Source organism: Argiope bruennichi, chromosome X2, assembly GCF_947563725.1.
Source record: "Argiope bruennichi chromosome X2, qqArgBrue1.1, whole genome shotgun sequence".
NCBI lineage: Eukaryota > Metazoa > Arthropoda > Arachnida > Araneae > Araneidae > Argiope > Argiope bruennichi.
The window spans coordinates 34,905,526-34,918,540 of record NC_079163.1 but is presented as its reverse complement, the minus strand read 5'-3'; the positions used below and the strand labels follow the sequence as shown (position 1 = coordinate 34,918,540).

General features: G+C 29.0%; 1 protein-coding gene across 2 annotated transcripts in view; it reads left to right on the top strand.

The window, feature by feature from the left end:
* LOC129960507 (synaptogenesis protein syg-2-like) overlaps positions 1-13,015 on the top strand; it is a 250,103-nt gene that overhangs the window by 199,675 nt on the left and 37,413 nt on the right. Inside the window, exon 7 of one of the 2 annotated variants that reach the window (XM_056073982.1) lies at positions 7,053-7,281. The exons of the other annotated variant lie outside the window; for it this stretch is intronic. Coding sequence (XP_055929957.1) covers positions 7,053-7,281 — 229 coding nt within the window. The remainder of the gene's footprint in view (positions 1-7,052; positions 7,282-13,015) is intronic. 2 annotated transcript variants of the gene reach the window in all.

The window sequence follows — 13,015 nt, the reverse complement described above, 5'->3', positions numbered from 1 at the left end:
CAGCTGGAGGAAGTTATTTCAAGTAAATATTATTGAAAAGTCGATTTTATTTCATTTTTATAAGTAGGTTTAATCTTCGTTTTTTAAACGAATTTCATTTATTGAGAGGGCTATTTTCAATTTGTTTCAGTATGTCTTTCACTGCATATATTGTAATATATTTCTTTTTATGATTTTGCGTACTAACTCACTGATTTACGTTTTCCTGCTTAAGCTATTGGGTAAAATATTTAAATCTATAAAATAATTTCAATGACACTTTTAATTTCGTTCTAACAAATTACTTTTTCAAAAGCTGATAATTACTCCATATAATTAATATATGTTCGTCCCCCAGTTACTTTACATAATTTTCACTTTGTCATTTTTGGTCATAAGATGATCGTATACTTTCATTGTATAAGAATGTCAAGAATTCTTATTAAATATGACTACGAAATTGCAAGATCGTCAGTTATTAAATAAGACTTGGAAAATTTAATTTCACATTTATTTCCGGATTATAATTATTGATTGAAATGATATAAAATATAATTATTTATTTAATTTAAACATTTTTTTTCAGTTGGAGGTATATGCCAATATCTAACGGTGTACGGGGGGTGAATACGAGTTAACTCATAATATTATATTATAATTTGGCTATTAGGACCAATAGAAATTTGAAATTTGTCTTGTGAGTCAAAGTTTCAACCCAGTCAAATTCTGAGTTAATAAATAAAATTAAATAATTCATAAAACTGAGAATGGTGTTAAAAAAGCACATATGGATAAATAGTATAATTTATATAATTGAAATTTTACATTTATTTAGGCTTAACAGATATATACTAATCCGTATTATGGTAAAGAGTAACATTTCTCACATTTTATTTTCAGTTTTTAAAATAATGTCATACATTTCAAGCCACTTTGAGCTAAATATAAAAGAAATACAACAATATGATGCTTTTTGAAAAACATTCTTCATTCACATTCTTAAGAAGATACAAATCCCTGCAATTAATTTGTTTAGACAAATAACTTGATATGCTATCGCTAAATTCCATTAATACCTAAAGAGGAATTTATTTTGATATTTTGTTCGATTCATTTTGCTAATGAAAGAATTGTGCCTTTCAATGGGTAAAACGCATTTATTTCAATTGTGAAAATTACGTTGTTTCGCCATTCCAAATTGAGTAAATTAGTATTAAAAATACAATATTAGCTACTAAATATCCATTTACTTCAATGAACATAATATTTTAAACTCCTTTAGGTAATTTAATTCATTTGAAACATTTAATTGTTATTTATGCTTAATTACTTGTACAAAGTGATCTTCATATGAGACAGCATACTGCACAACGGTTAATAAACCTTATAAATCTCAGTTTGAAGTTAAAATGAGTTCAATTTATAACAGAATGAATTTCATTACAGTTTTTTTTATTTGTTAGTCAATGGATCTACTGTTTGTTAAACTTAAATGAAAATAGGTCTTGAAAGTGTGAGGAAAGAAGTTTAATTTACATATAAATTTCAAATTGTACCTGATTTTTACAAGAAACTCTTGTTTTTACGAAAACCAAAATTATAATGTATTTTATGCGATTAGGCTCTTTTAGACGTACACATGATATTATGTGATATTATATGAATTAAAGAGTCTTAGGTAGGGGTATTTAATTAAAATTTGAAGTTAAGAGTCAATTTTTGATCTTATTGTATTCTTGTACTATGTCAGTTAACTCTGTTAACACTAAAATGCCCCGAATGTCCGTTTATTGAGGTTATGGTGGTTACCCGAGACGCCTGGATATCAATCCGAAATTTCTTCTTTCTTTCTGTAAGTGTGATTAAGGGCCTATCCGAGGCTCGTATTTTGTTCGTTACATACATTCGCCCAGTTGAGTTTGGAGGACAGAGAGAATTTTGTGAAAACTCTCAAAGGATATCCGAGAATACATTTGTTTAATAGCCATCGCCTAAGCAGAACCTTAAATCATATTTTAAATCAACTTCTTAAGAACGCAGGATGTTTTATGAAATTTGATTTGGAAAGAAATTAGTTTTATCTTTGAAAGATAAATTCGGACACTTCAGTATTCTGAGATATCTCAAATCGAATGATCTTAAGTATGAGAAGGTTAAATTAAATATATGTTTTAATACGCCCCAATCTTATTAATAAGTAGTATTAATTTGAGGCTAGCATTGTTTATAAAATATAGACTTATACTATATCATATATATTTCATTGCTTACGAATTACTACCTTTTTCAAACTTGCTTTAAAAATGTACTTTTCGTGAGAAGCAGCTAATAATTATATAAATCTCAGAAAAAAATAAAAACTTTGAATGCCATCCATTCTCTTCATTAGATAATAAAAACACATTTTTTTCACTAAATCATCAAAAGACTACCACTTGGCTAACCTAAAAGATAACAAAAAAGCGATATATAAAGGAAACCATCTATCATATAAAGGATTGAGTAAATATTTCATGCTAATCATTTATTTATTTGGGTTATTTTGTGCTAATTGTTAAAATATTTATAAATCAATATTTTTATAAGCTCCTAGAAATACAACTATAGTTCCTAATTTCCTTTAAGTATTCAAAAATATGTTTTAAACTTGGAAACCTAAAAATTATCGATTTTCTCCTTTTGATGAAAAGATACATTTTGTATTTAAAGTCGTCGTTCTAAAAACTTTATAAGCTTCAAATCTTTCAAAATTTTAAATTCTAGAATTTCAATTTTCTCCTTGAACTATACAAAGATGTCAAAGCAGAGTTTCTGAATTATTAAAGGCGCCATGTGTAGATTTATTTTTATAGTAACATTTTAGTTTTTGACAAGTCAATAAATTTTTATTCAATTTCCCAGTCCAAAAAAATTTAAAAATTCTCTGTCGTTTAAATATATTTTCTTGCAACAGAGTTACAATCAGAAGTTCTAACAATTCATTTTTATCTCCTAGATTTCCATAACCTCAAACTGTTGGAGCAGTGGTTTTATAGATTTACATAAATTTTATTTATTTTCGTCGCTAGTTTTTTTTTTTTTTCCTGGTTTTGCGTCAATGTCGCTGAATCCATTTAAAATGCATTGAATAAAAATAAAGTAAAATGTTGCGATAAATATAAAGTAAAAATGTAACTGCAAAAGAAACGAAATTTTCTTGAGCAGAAAATGAGTAAGAAATTTAGCTGCGATAAAATTTAAAAGCTGAGTATTCGTAATTTGTAGAAAATACTTTTAAATAGAATTTTTCGTCTATTATGATTTATACTACTAGATACTGCCTTGAAATGATACATATACTCATTTCCTAAGTATTATTTTTGGCTAACTTTATGGAAAGTTTTTATTGTAATTTAATATACACGAATGGAAAATTAAGCGATAAGAAGTGTTACTGAGATATTAAATCGACAGAAATTTTAAAGATAGTAATCTAAAGGTAATCGCATGGAATCATTCGGGGAAACTACTTCCTAATTTCTAGAATTTCATCAGTTACAATCACCCTGATGATCACTGTAGTTCTAACCTGTTATTTGAGTGGTAATAGTTTTAAACAACTGTAATGGCATTTATTTTTTTAAAAGTAATTATATTTGTTTAATCTATAGATATAGCTAAACAATTTATAGTTGCAAAAGCTCGTGCAAAAAAGTGGTTAATTATTTTTCATATATTTAAAAGTTGTTAACACTAATAAACACATTGCAACGTTTTTAACAACATAATTGAGCTTCATTCAGTTTAGGTGATTTCGACATTTTCATTTCATTTCTTTATTTATTTCACTAGTGATATAGAACAAACACATTTGGTCCCTTCTTGATTTGTATTTTAACGTCTTGCTAAAAGAGAAAAATCGTATTACAGTAGATTAAATTCAATTATTTATAAAAGGGTATTAATCGCATTTTGTTTAATATCATATTATATAAAAAATATCGAATCCCTGAATAATTACATTGGGTGGAATTATTATTCAGATTGAACATATAGTCCTCGATCCGTAATTGATTTGTGAATCTCTTTGATGGTAGCCAGTGAAGAAGTCAAATAAACCTTCTTTTGTCCTTTCTTCTGTTGTTCATTAAAGCTTCAGTTCAAAATTACCCTTGTCTTTTCTAATGCTGAGTAGTTACCATTCTCTGATTTTCTCTCTAGAGGACAATTTCCTTCACATTATTCTGAATATCTTCTTTGTCTCGTCTATTTTTTCTTATAGACGAAGTCAGTAATCTTTTATATTTTCCATGGTATATAATACCACCATCACTTCTTGTATTGGTACTCATTCATTTTTATTTACTTCTCCCAAGTGAGTACTAATTTGAAGGAACTGAATAATTTTCCAACCATTTCTAGTTTAAACCGTGGATAATTAGCTAATCAGTTAGTAATTCCCCCATCTTATGTATATTATAATATAAATAAAAATATATCTTTTTTAATAAAACAAAGAAACATTTTGTGTTGAATTTATTTTTAAGCAAATATATACCAACATTTAGTTCGAATTATGGCATGAACAGAAACTATAAACAAAATAAACCATCTAACTTAATTAACTCACAATTATCAGTGAGAATGTAATTATATTCGATTTAAATAATAATTTTTTACTTTTATGGAAAGTTTATCCTAAATAATCTTTTATTTTAACTTCGAAATTTTAGCAATTCGAAGCTAACTGGAGAAGAATTCCATTAAATTGTTACGGAAAATCCGCCGGGTGGAACACTGTGGACAATTCCTGTATGCTTAATAAGAAATAGCGACTTTTTATTCCCCACGAAAACACGAAACACAGATAACAAAATACAGACAAGGCAAACACAAAACTGCACTTGCAGAAATCAACACCACACAAGAAACTTATAGTAAACTAACTTTAACTAAACTAATAACTTCGCTAAGCAAACGCAACAGTGCAAAACGTTTTATTGAGGATCATCACTCCAAAGAGAGAATTCACTTTAAGGCTTGATCTTGTTATATAATTTTTTTATAATCTAATTGAAACAACAAAAAAACTTCAAGAAACATATTGTATCTTTCCTCTTTGTCAAGATATCATCGGAATTCCAGTAGTTTCATGAACCTCTGTTTTTGTCACCAAAACTGTCATATTTGTCACCAAATTGGTCACCAAGGTTGCATGCCAATGACCTGGCGTCCATTCAGCAGGCATTAAAATAATTCTAATCGAAACTAAGTGCAAATGGAAGCAGTAATACGTATTGGTAGCAATATATTCTTTATAGGATTCTATAATACTTCATTTATTTGGGATTTTATACTGTGTTTTCTATAAGGGATTCTATACTATATGCTCTATATAAGATTCTGCATTCTATTATATATTCTTATGAAAAAGTAAAATATTGAATTAAGGAAGAACTCATCTTAATTAATAAATGAGGCTCTTCTTCTGTTCACTAACGTTCACCATTCTTTCAAAATGTCAATATAGTTATTTTGATTTGTTTTTATAAACAATACTCACCTAATGTTTCGAACATTTGTGCAAACTTAATGTAAAAATACTTTCATTCAGTTATTTTAACTTCGTAAAAACATTAGTATATGATGTCGAAATCCTTTGTAAACTCACAACAACACCAACACTCTGCTTTTAAGGTGTCTTCTTAAACACGCTCACTTGATTTTTTTTATGATAATTCAGACTCTTTAACAAACATAATGCAACAGACTCTTTTATGATGCAAAATAGTTACAAAATTTGAAAAACATTAAATAAGTTTGTTGAAACAAGAACATTATTTTGATGTGCATTTGCTATATCAAATTGGAATCATTTTTTAACACTCGTAATTGAAAACAAACATTTGTCAATAGAAAACATCATAAACTAAAAGATAGAAAAGTCGCATGCATATATTTTTAATAAATTTCTGGAAACGCAATAATACCTGGATGTAAAAAGGTAATTTTAGTTAAATTTCCTTTCTTGTATTATGGGAAATTATGTTTTACTGACTTTACTTGAACAAAATAACAGACCTACATTCCAAAAGTAAATAAATTTAAATAATATTGGGAAAAAGTGCAGTTGAATTACGATCCATATTGTTCTTTTTCAATAAACGAATAAGTATGCGTGTTCAATTAGAATTCCCCATCTTTGATTTACACTGACGGAAAAATTCTTCTCTGAGACCTGGGCATTAAATACTAAACCTATTGTGACTACTTAACAACATGCCATCATATTTCACTTTTTTATAATTCATCTCGACAGATCGGTTGGAAATTTGCGAATTATTTAAAATTTGTTGATGATGATGGTGTGATTCTTTTATATGAAATGCAATTATCTGTGAATATATAAAATTTATAATAGCAGATTTGCAACATTTACAGGTCAATAAGAGTAAGATATGTATTCCTAGAACTAGGTATGTTTCATGAAAAATGTTCATTTGTTAACCAATTCAATTTTTAGGAAACGTTCCATAGTCAAAGGTCTCTGATTTTATTACTAAGATTCATTTTATCATAAATAATCAAGAAAATATTACAAAATAATTATTTTAAACTGAGAGTGTTCTGAAAGCTAATTGAAGGAACTTGTTGAAAAATTATTTTTAGATTTTATATCACTAAATGAAACTTCCTTATGTCAGACTGAAATAAATATTTGTGGCATATTTTTACGTATGTTTTGGTTTTGATATGTTGCGTTTGTGTGTCTTCAGCTAAAATCATTCACTTATGATGCAGTAGTGGACAATGAAAAATAACCACTTCAGCTTTTATGACTTTGGCAATGTAAATTTAAATTAGACAAATAATATTTCTAAAAAGATTGATCTATTTGCAATTAGAGTATATGACTGCATAGCCGTTTTTGCTGTTGTATTTTCTTATGATTATATCAGTCTCGTGCATGAAATATGGTAAAATCTGTGGTAGTACATTTTCATTGGCCACTATATTATGTAGAAAAAAATCATCGGTGAAATGCTACCTTCACCTTTCCTACGTCATAAGTGAGAATATATTATTTACTTCAGGTGAAGCCAGAATTCCTTTCCCAGTATCCACCAACTGTATACCCAGATGGATTGTCCTCCACTAAGTTAGGCCTTCGTTTTCGAGTTCAAGAGGACCACTTCAGATCTGAGGAAATGAGGCTGAAATGCACGGCAACGCTGGCTAAGATAATTACGATGACAACTGTTGAGACAATCGCTGTGGGACCCCAAAGGACATCTGGATTTCAAGTAGCTAATTCTGCTATAGGTGGGTACAATTTTTGATTCAAAACTCTTACGGAATGTAAGACATCAAGCATCTCAGGTAATGAATACTTTTAATAAAGTCTTACTTAGTCAGGATTGCTACAGGATTCTATAAACTATTTCTAGTTTATATGGTTAAATAAGGAAATGACGACCTCTTCTTATGGTAAGACAAAAGGGTTTCCATAAAAAGGATTTTTATTATGAATCTTCTTTATATTTTATATGAAAGGTAATCTTGTTGTATTTTGTGCCATGTGTTGAGAATATTTTTGTATGAATAAATAGAAAATAATATTTTTCAGTTTCGTAAGAAGGAACAGCCAATATGCTTCGTAGAGATCGTTTTAGAAGTAAGCATCTTTCTAAATTTCAAGCATTGAGATTAGAGAAATAATTACTTCATCATGATCATAATGAATGTAAGTGGTGAATAAATTTCTTCACAGTATTGCCAATGGAAAAATGTCGAATCTCATTATACCATCAGGAAAATATAAGCAATGACAATGTCGCTTAACTGCATACATCGAAAGCTCATCGTTAAGGCAAATATATTATCCGTGAAGCAAGATTGTAGTTGCGAATATATATCATTTTAACACTCACATACAACGCATGCACGCACACGCACGCGCACACAGTCACATACACGCACACATACATATATATATATATAACTTTAAATAAAAAGAGCAAAATGATTAGAAGCTTGCTGTTAATTTACTGCTCAAAGAAAAGCCTATTGAACTATTCCTGTTTTAGCTAAATTTGTTTGGGTAAGTCCAAGTACGAGAAATATTTTCATTCAAATTGAAATACAGACAAAACTATAAAAGCTTTAAATGGTTCTAAGTTTTGAAGGTAAGATTTACTGATTTATTTATCATTTCTAAAGATACAGTATTAGTTGCAATGAAATATTTCATTGTTCTACATTGTTCGAATCTTATTCTAAATATATGATTTTGAAAATAGTCAGTGCGTGAATTTAATGATGGAAAGTAGAAACAATGAAAACAATACTACAATTCAGTAAGTCATAGAATTTTGCTTTCTGATCATATTTATTTGTATTTTCATTTCTCCTAGCCGTATAGAGGAAGCTAATTTTGAAAATGTCAGAAATCAGGATAATAATACCCATTGTTGGCTGTTGAAAACACCTAACTGATTTTCTCTTAATGATACAAATGTTATTTGAAAACGAGCCAATCTTCACTGAAAACAATTTAGGGTTGGAACTTTTGAATCCTTCTATTGTATGCTACAAAATAAATTAATTAAACAACCTCCTTAATTAAGTTAATACATTTCTTCTGTAATAATAACTACGTGATAGAATCTTACATTGCATGGAATAATGTTTATAATTAGATCTTATTCGTATAATAGAGAATGAAATGAACAGATTATTTGTTAAATGTAGAAAGCTTTAAAATGATAGCGCATGAATTAATAAATCATTTTATAGTGCTATTAGCATGTGAATTCAATTTTCGGGATTTCGCTCAAATTTGTATTCAAATAGTATTTTCATTTACGTAACAATTACAGACTAAGTAGAGTTTTAACGTACATCGCTCAATTGCATTCTTTATAAGAATTATTTCAGCTTTCCATAATACATACAGAGATGACATTAATAATATAATACAAAATGATTTTAAATTTTTACATGAAATGTGAATATTCAATCTTCATGCGTATTATTCATTTGTAGAAGGAGTAAACCTATATTATTGTCTTGTATTCCCACAGTATTTAACTAGCCGCCTATGGCGATCAACGAATTTGTTTGAAATATTGCTTTTGTTTAATTCAATTAAATTTATCATGTCTAACTTGATATCCATGGCTCTTTCAACGATATATTGTCGAACTTTTGCTAAATTGTTCTAAACTCTTGCTAAAATAGTAAAAGTTAAAAATTTAAACAATGTTATTTTAGTACTTTTGTTATAGCCTTTGTGCACATAAACCAACCAAATGGAATCATGTCCTAAGACATAATCTAATAACGAACTAACTATTCGCATTTTCTAACTAATCGCATTGCACGTTGTTTTACACGGTATTGTAACTTCACGTTCTTATTCTTCATGAAAAATACTCAGTTGATAACATCATTAGTAAGCCGCAAATGACGCGTGCTGCATAAGTACGTTCAAAAGTATACCAACAGAAAATTAGTTGAAAAATTTAAGAATATCATATATGATCATTCAGCTTACCGGATTATTTCCTAATTTATTTAATATCTTAGGGAAATTTCTTTACAAATTTAGCTATAATTGAATGAAGCAGAATCAGGAAATTCAATGAGGCATTTCATTAGTATGGTTAAACATTGGTATGATTAAAAATATGTTTTCAATTTTAAGATAATGCAAATATAACTTCTGTACATTATTATGTCTGGAAGATACCGACGAAAAAACGTTTAGCCTTTTGCTTTAATTTTATTAATCAGAAATCTACTTAATTTTTCTGAAACAAAAAATCACTCAGGGGAATGCTGTCAAAAGGCCAAACCAGATCTCAATTTTGCAGTTAATATCGCTAATATTCCATATCTTTTCGTACAATTGTATTAACGGTCTGTTTTAAAGCAAAATTAAAGCCATTTTGGGATGAATCTCGCATTTTTAAATCGCGGTCGGATGAGGAAGGGTCTGCACTTTAAATGGACCGCCTCTCCAAATTTCCACGCCTCCCCTGCGGGGTAGGGACGTTTGGCTCTGCGGAATTCGGTGTGCTAGATACGCTTGGGTGGCAATTCTTCGTGGAATCGGATTCTCAGCCTGGATCTCTCCGCCCCTACTACCAGGCAATCACAAAATATATTACGTATAATGAATTAGACGAAATAATACTATCTGGTTAAAACTATATGAAATTATTTTAAAATGAATAGTAAACTTCAAAAATCATACATCCTGAAAGTTTTATTCTTTAAATCAAAATTTATTGTTGCTTACTAGTAAATATAAATTATGTTAAAATATTATTTGATATGATAGGGAACATGACATTTTAAGCAAGCTATCTCTGTTTTTCCGCTTTATTTTCAGATAATGTTTATAATATATTCTTAGTTGGATTTTGAATCAGAGATGGGTTAGTTTTCTTTCCTATTTATTTTGAAGAGGATCTTGGAGCCGGGGGGGGGGTGATTTGACTATGGGGATTTTGGAGATGAAAAATCTCCGAAAAAATAAGAGGGACCCCGCTTCCATGAAGGGTACAATTAGTTACCATGAAGAGTGGCATTAATAATCTTGATGATGTGAAATATTCTATATGGGAAGGCTAGTGCGTGGTCGATGATGGCTATTTTGTAAATGACCATAATTACAGTTTAATGTTCATTGCAACTCAAGCATCCAGATGCCTCGTATAGCAAAGCCTGGGTCTCTGGTGATCTTTTATAGTATTACAACCATTCTGAAAAACTCATATGGAAACCATAAAATATATACGATACACAAAGCTCTTGGAGGCTTGGTTAGTGATTAGTGGCAGTTCCTTATTTAAATTCTTATTCGTCATTCAGACATAGTCATACTGCTGTCGGGTGCATTGTAATGAAATCCAGTTAGAACGTGGAAATATATATCATTTAAGGATACACTGCGGTCGGTACTCATAGCAGCTACTACGCTTTCAAGAATATTCTTAACCTAGATTGCAAATCAGGAATAGAAACAGATGCAACATGTTATTGTAAAAATATCTTGGATTTCAACAAGGGAGATCTTATTAGTTCTTTACCATCTTATTTTAAATGTGGACTTTTGGTTACTATTTAAAAATGATGCAATTTAAATAGAAATTTTTAATAACATTAAATAGAATGAAGTCTTAGACTTTCTTAAAATCTGTCATAAATGTATTATAATAAAAACAATATCTCTTAGAGAATGAATTTATGTATTAATCGTCCGTAATTTTAATTTAGATTTCTTTGCATCCCAGCAAGATAGCAACTCGTTAGGCAACTCGGGCACTCCACTAGACAACTCGTTACAGATCTCCACTATAGAAATTAAGAAAATGAGCGCCTTTAGAATTTAGATCTGCATTAAAAAAATATTCCCACCATGCTCTTACTTTGATACAGAAAAAAATAGTTTAAAATACTGTGTTTTAGTAAAGCATCCGAAATAATTTATTTTTAATCATTCTTATTCTCTGAAGATGCATTGCTTTCATTTACAGGATTCGCAGTAGAACACATATAAATTTAGATAAAACTTATTTAATATTTTCCAAGAATGTTGGTATTCTGTGTAGAGCTACAAAGTTTTGAAACTGCGAAAATGATTGATATTGAGTGAATTCTAACTTCAGAGTTAAAATTTGCACTCCTACTTCAGTAAATAAAATGTTGCCAACTTCCTCGCTGAAATGAGGGGATAATTAACACACCCAGAGGATATACAAACTTCGGAGATAGTGATGCTCGTCGTCTATTTCTCTATAAAGATCTGTTTCGTAGAATACCAATTATTTGAAACTGATGTGCCTTGTTTGTAGTTGTCACTATTTACTTAAAATTTAGCACTATCGCCCCTCCTTAGAAATTTATAAATGCCTTTTGTTCGTATCCTTTAAAAGCAGCAATCAGTGTCTTTTGATGAGAATAACCCAGTTTCTGCCCCATCAAATAATTTTAGTCTCCTATCATTTTTATTTTCTAACAAAAAAAAGAAAAAATGAAGGACTCTTTCATCAGTTGTGATAAATTGCTTGTTTTAATTTGCTGGCGAAGTCCGAAATTCTCATGCCTCAGCAGGTTTTAATATATTCAAAATTAAAACGAGAGATCTATGAATAGTAATCATGAATATTAACATTGTTTCGTAGTTTCCTTTTCATTTTTGGTAGCAATTCTTAGAATCTATTTTCACTTTATGTTCATTTGCTTATGAATAATATTACGATTCTTCGTAAGTTTAAATTTTTTCGTTTGTACTTTTTGAATTTTCTGTTAGATTCTACAGTTCTTTTCTGGCGTAAAAATTTACATTTTATCCAAGATTAGATTTTGGGATTTCATGATACTGATATATAACTGATATGTACTGATAAAAATATCTTACAGATACCATTTTATGAGCTAAGGATTTTTTTATATTCTAGAGATTTTATTAAAATATCTAACTAATAATATTCCTTTCTCTCATATCACTTAAGTAAATGAAATGCATATAATAAAAATATTACAATTCACACGAAATGGTATATTTTTTTTCTACACATGGTAACCATAGTTTTTCAGTGACTGGCGTGACATTTCAGGAGATTTTTAGTTTAATTCAATACATTATACAATTTTTTCCGAAAAAACTTTTTATATCAATATATCAGATGTATATTTCGATCATCGGATGCTGAAGCAGCTAAATAGCGATGTTAAAACAGATGATAATTTGATGATTTACAGATTATAAAACTTGTTATCTAAAGATGACAAGTTTGATAAAACTTTTTATCTATAGTAAATCACTCAACTTGATTCCACCACGACACCACCGTATTTTTGGAAAGCAAGAATACATTTTATCTGCACTTTGTTTTTACTTTAATCTAGTTGTAGTGTTAGCAACATTTAACAAGCAGAGGGAAAGGGATAGATATTAAACAAAAATTATAGAAATAAAATTAACCATTATGACAAGGTAAATAGGTGTTTCAATAAAATAGTCTATCTTTATTCAATAGTTAAGGAA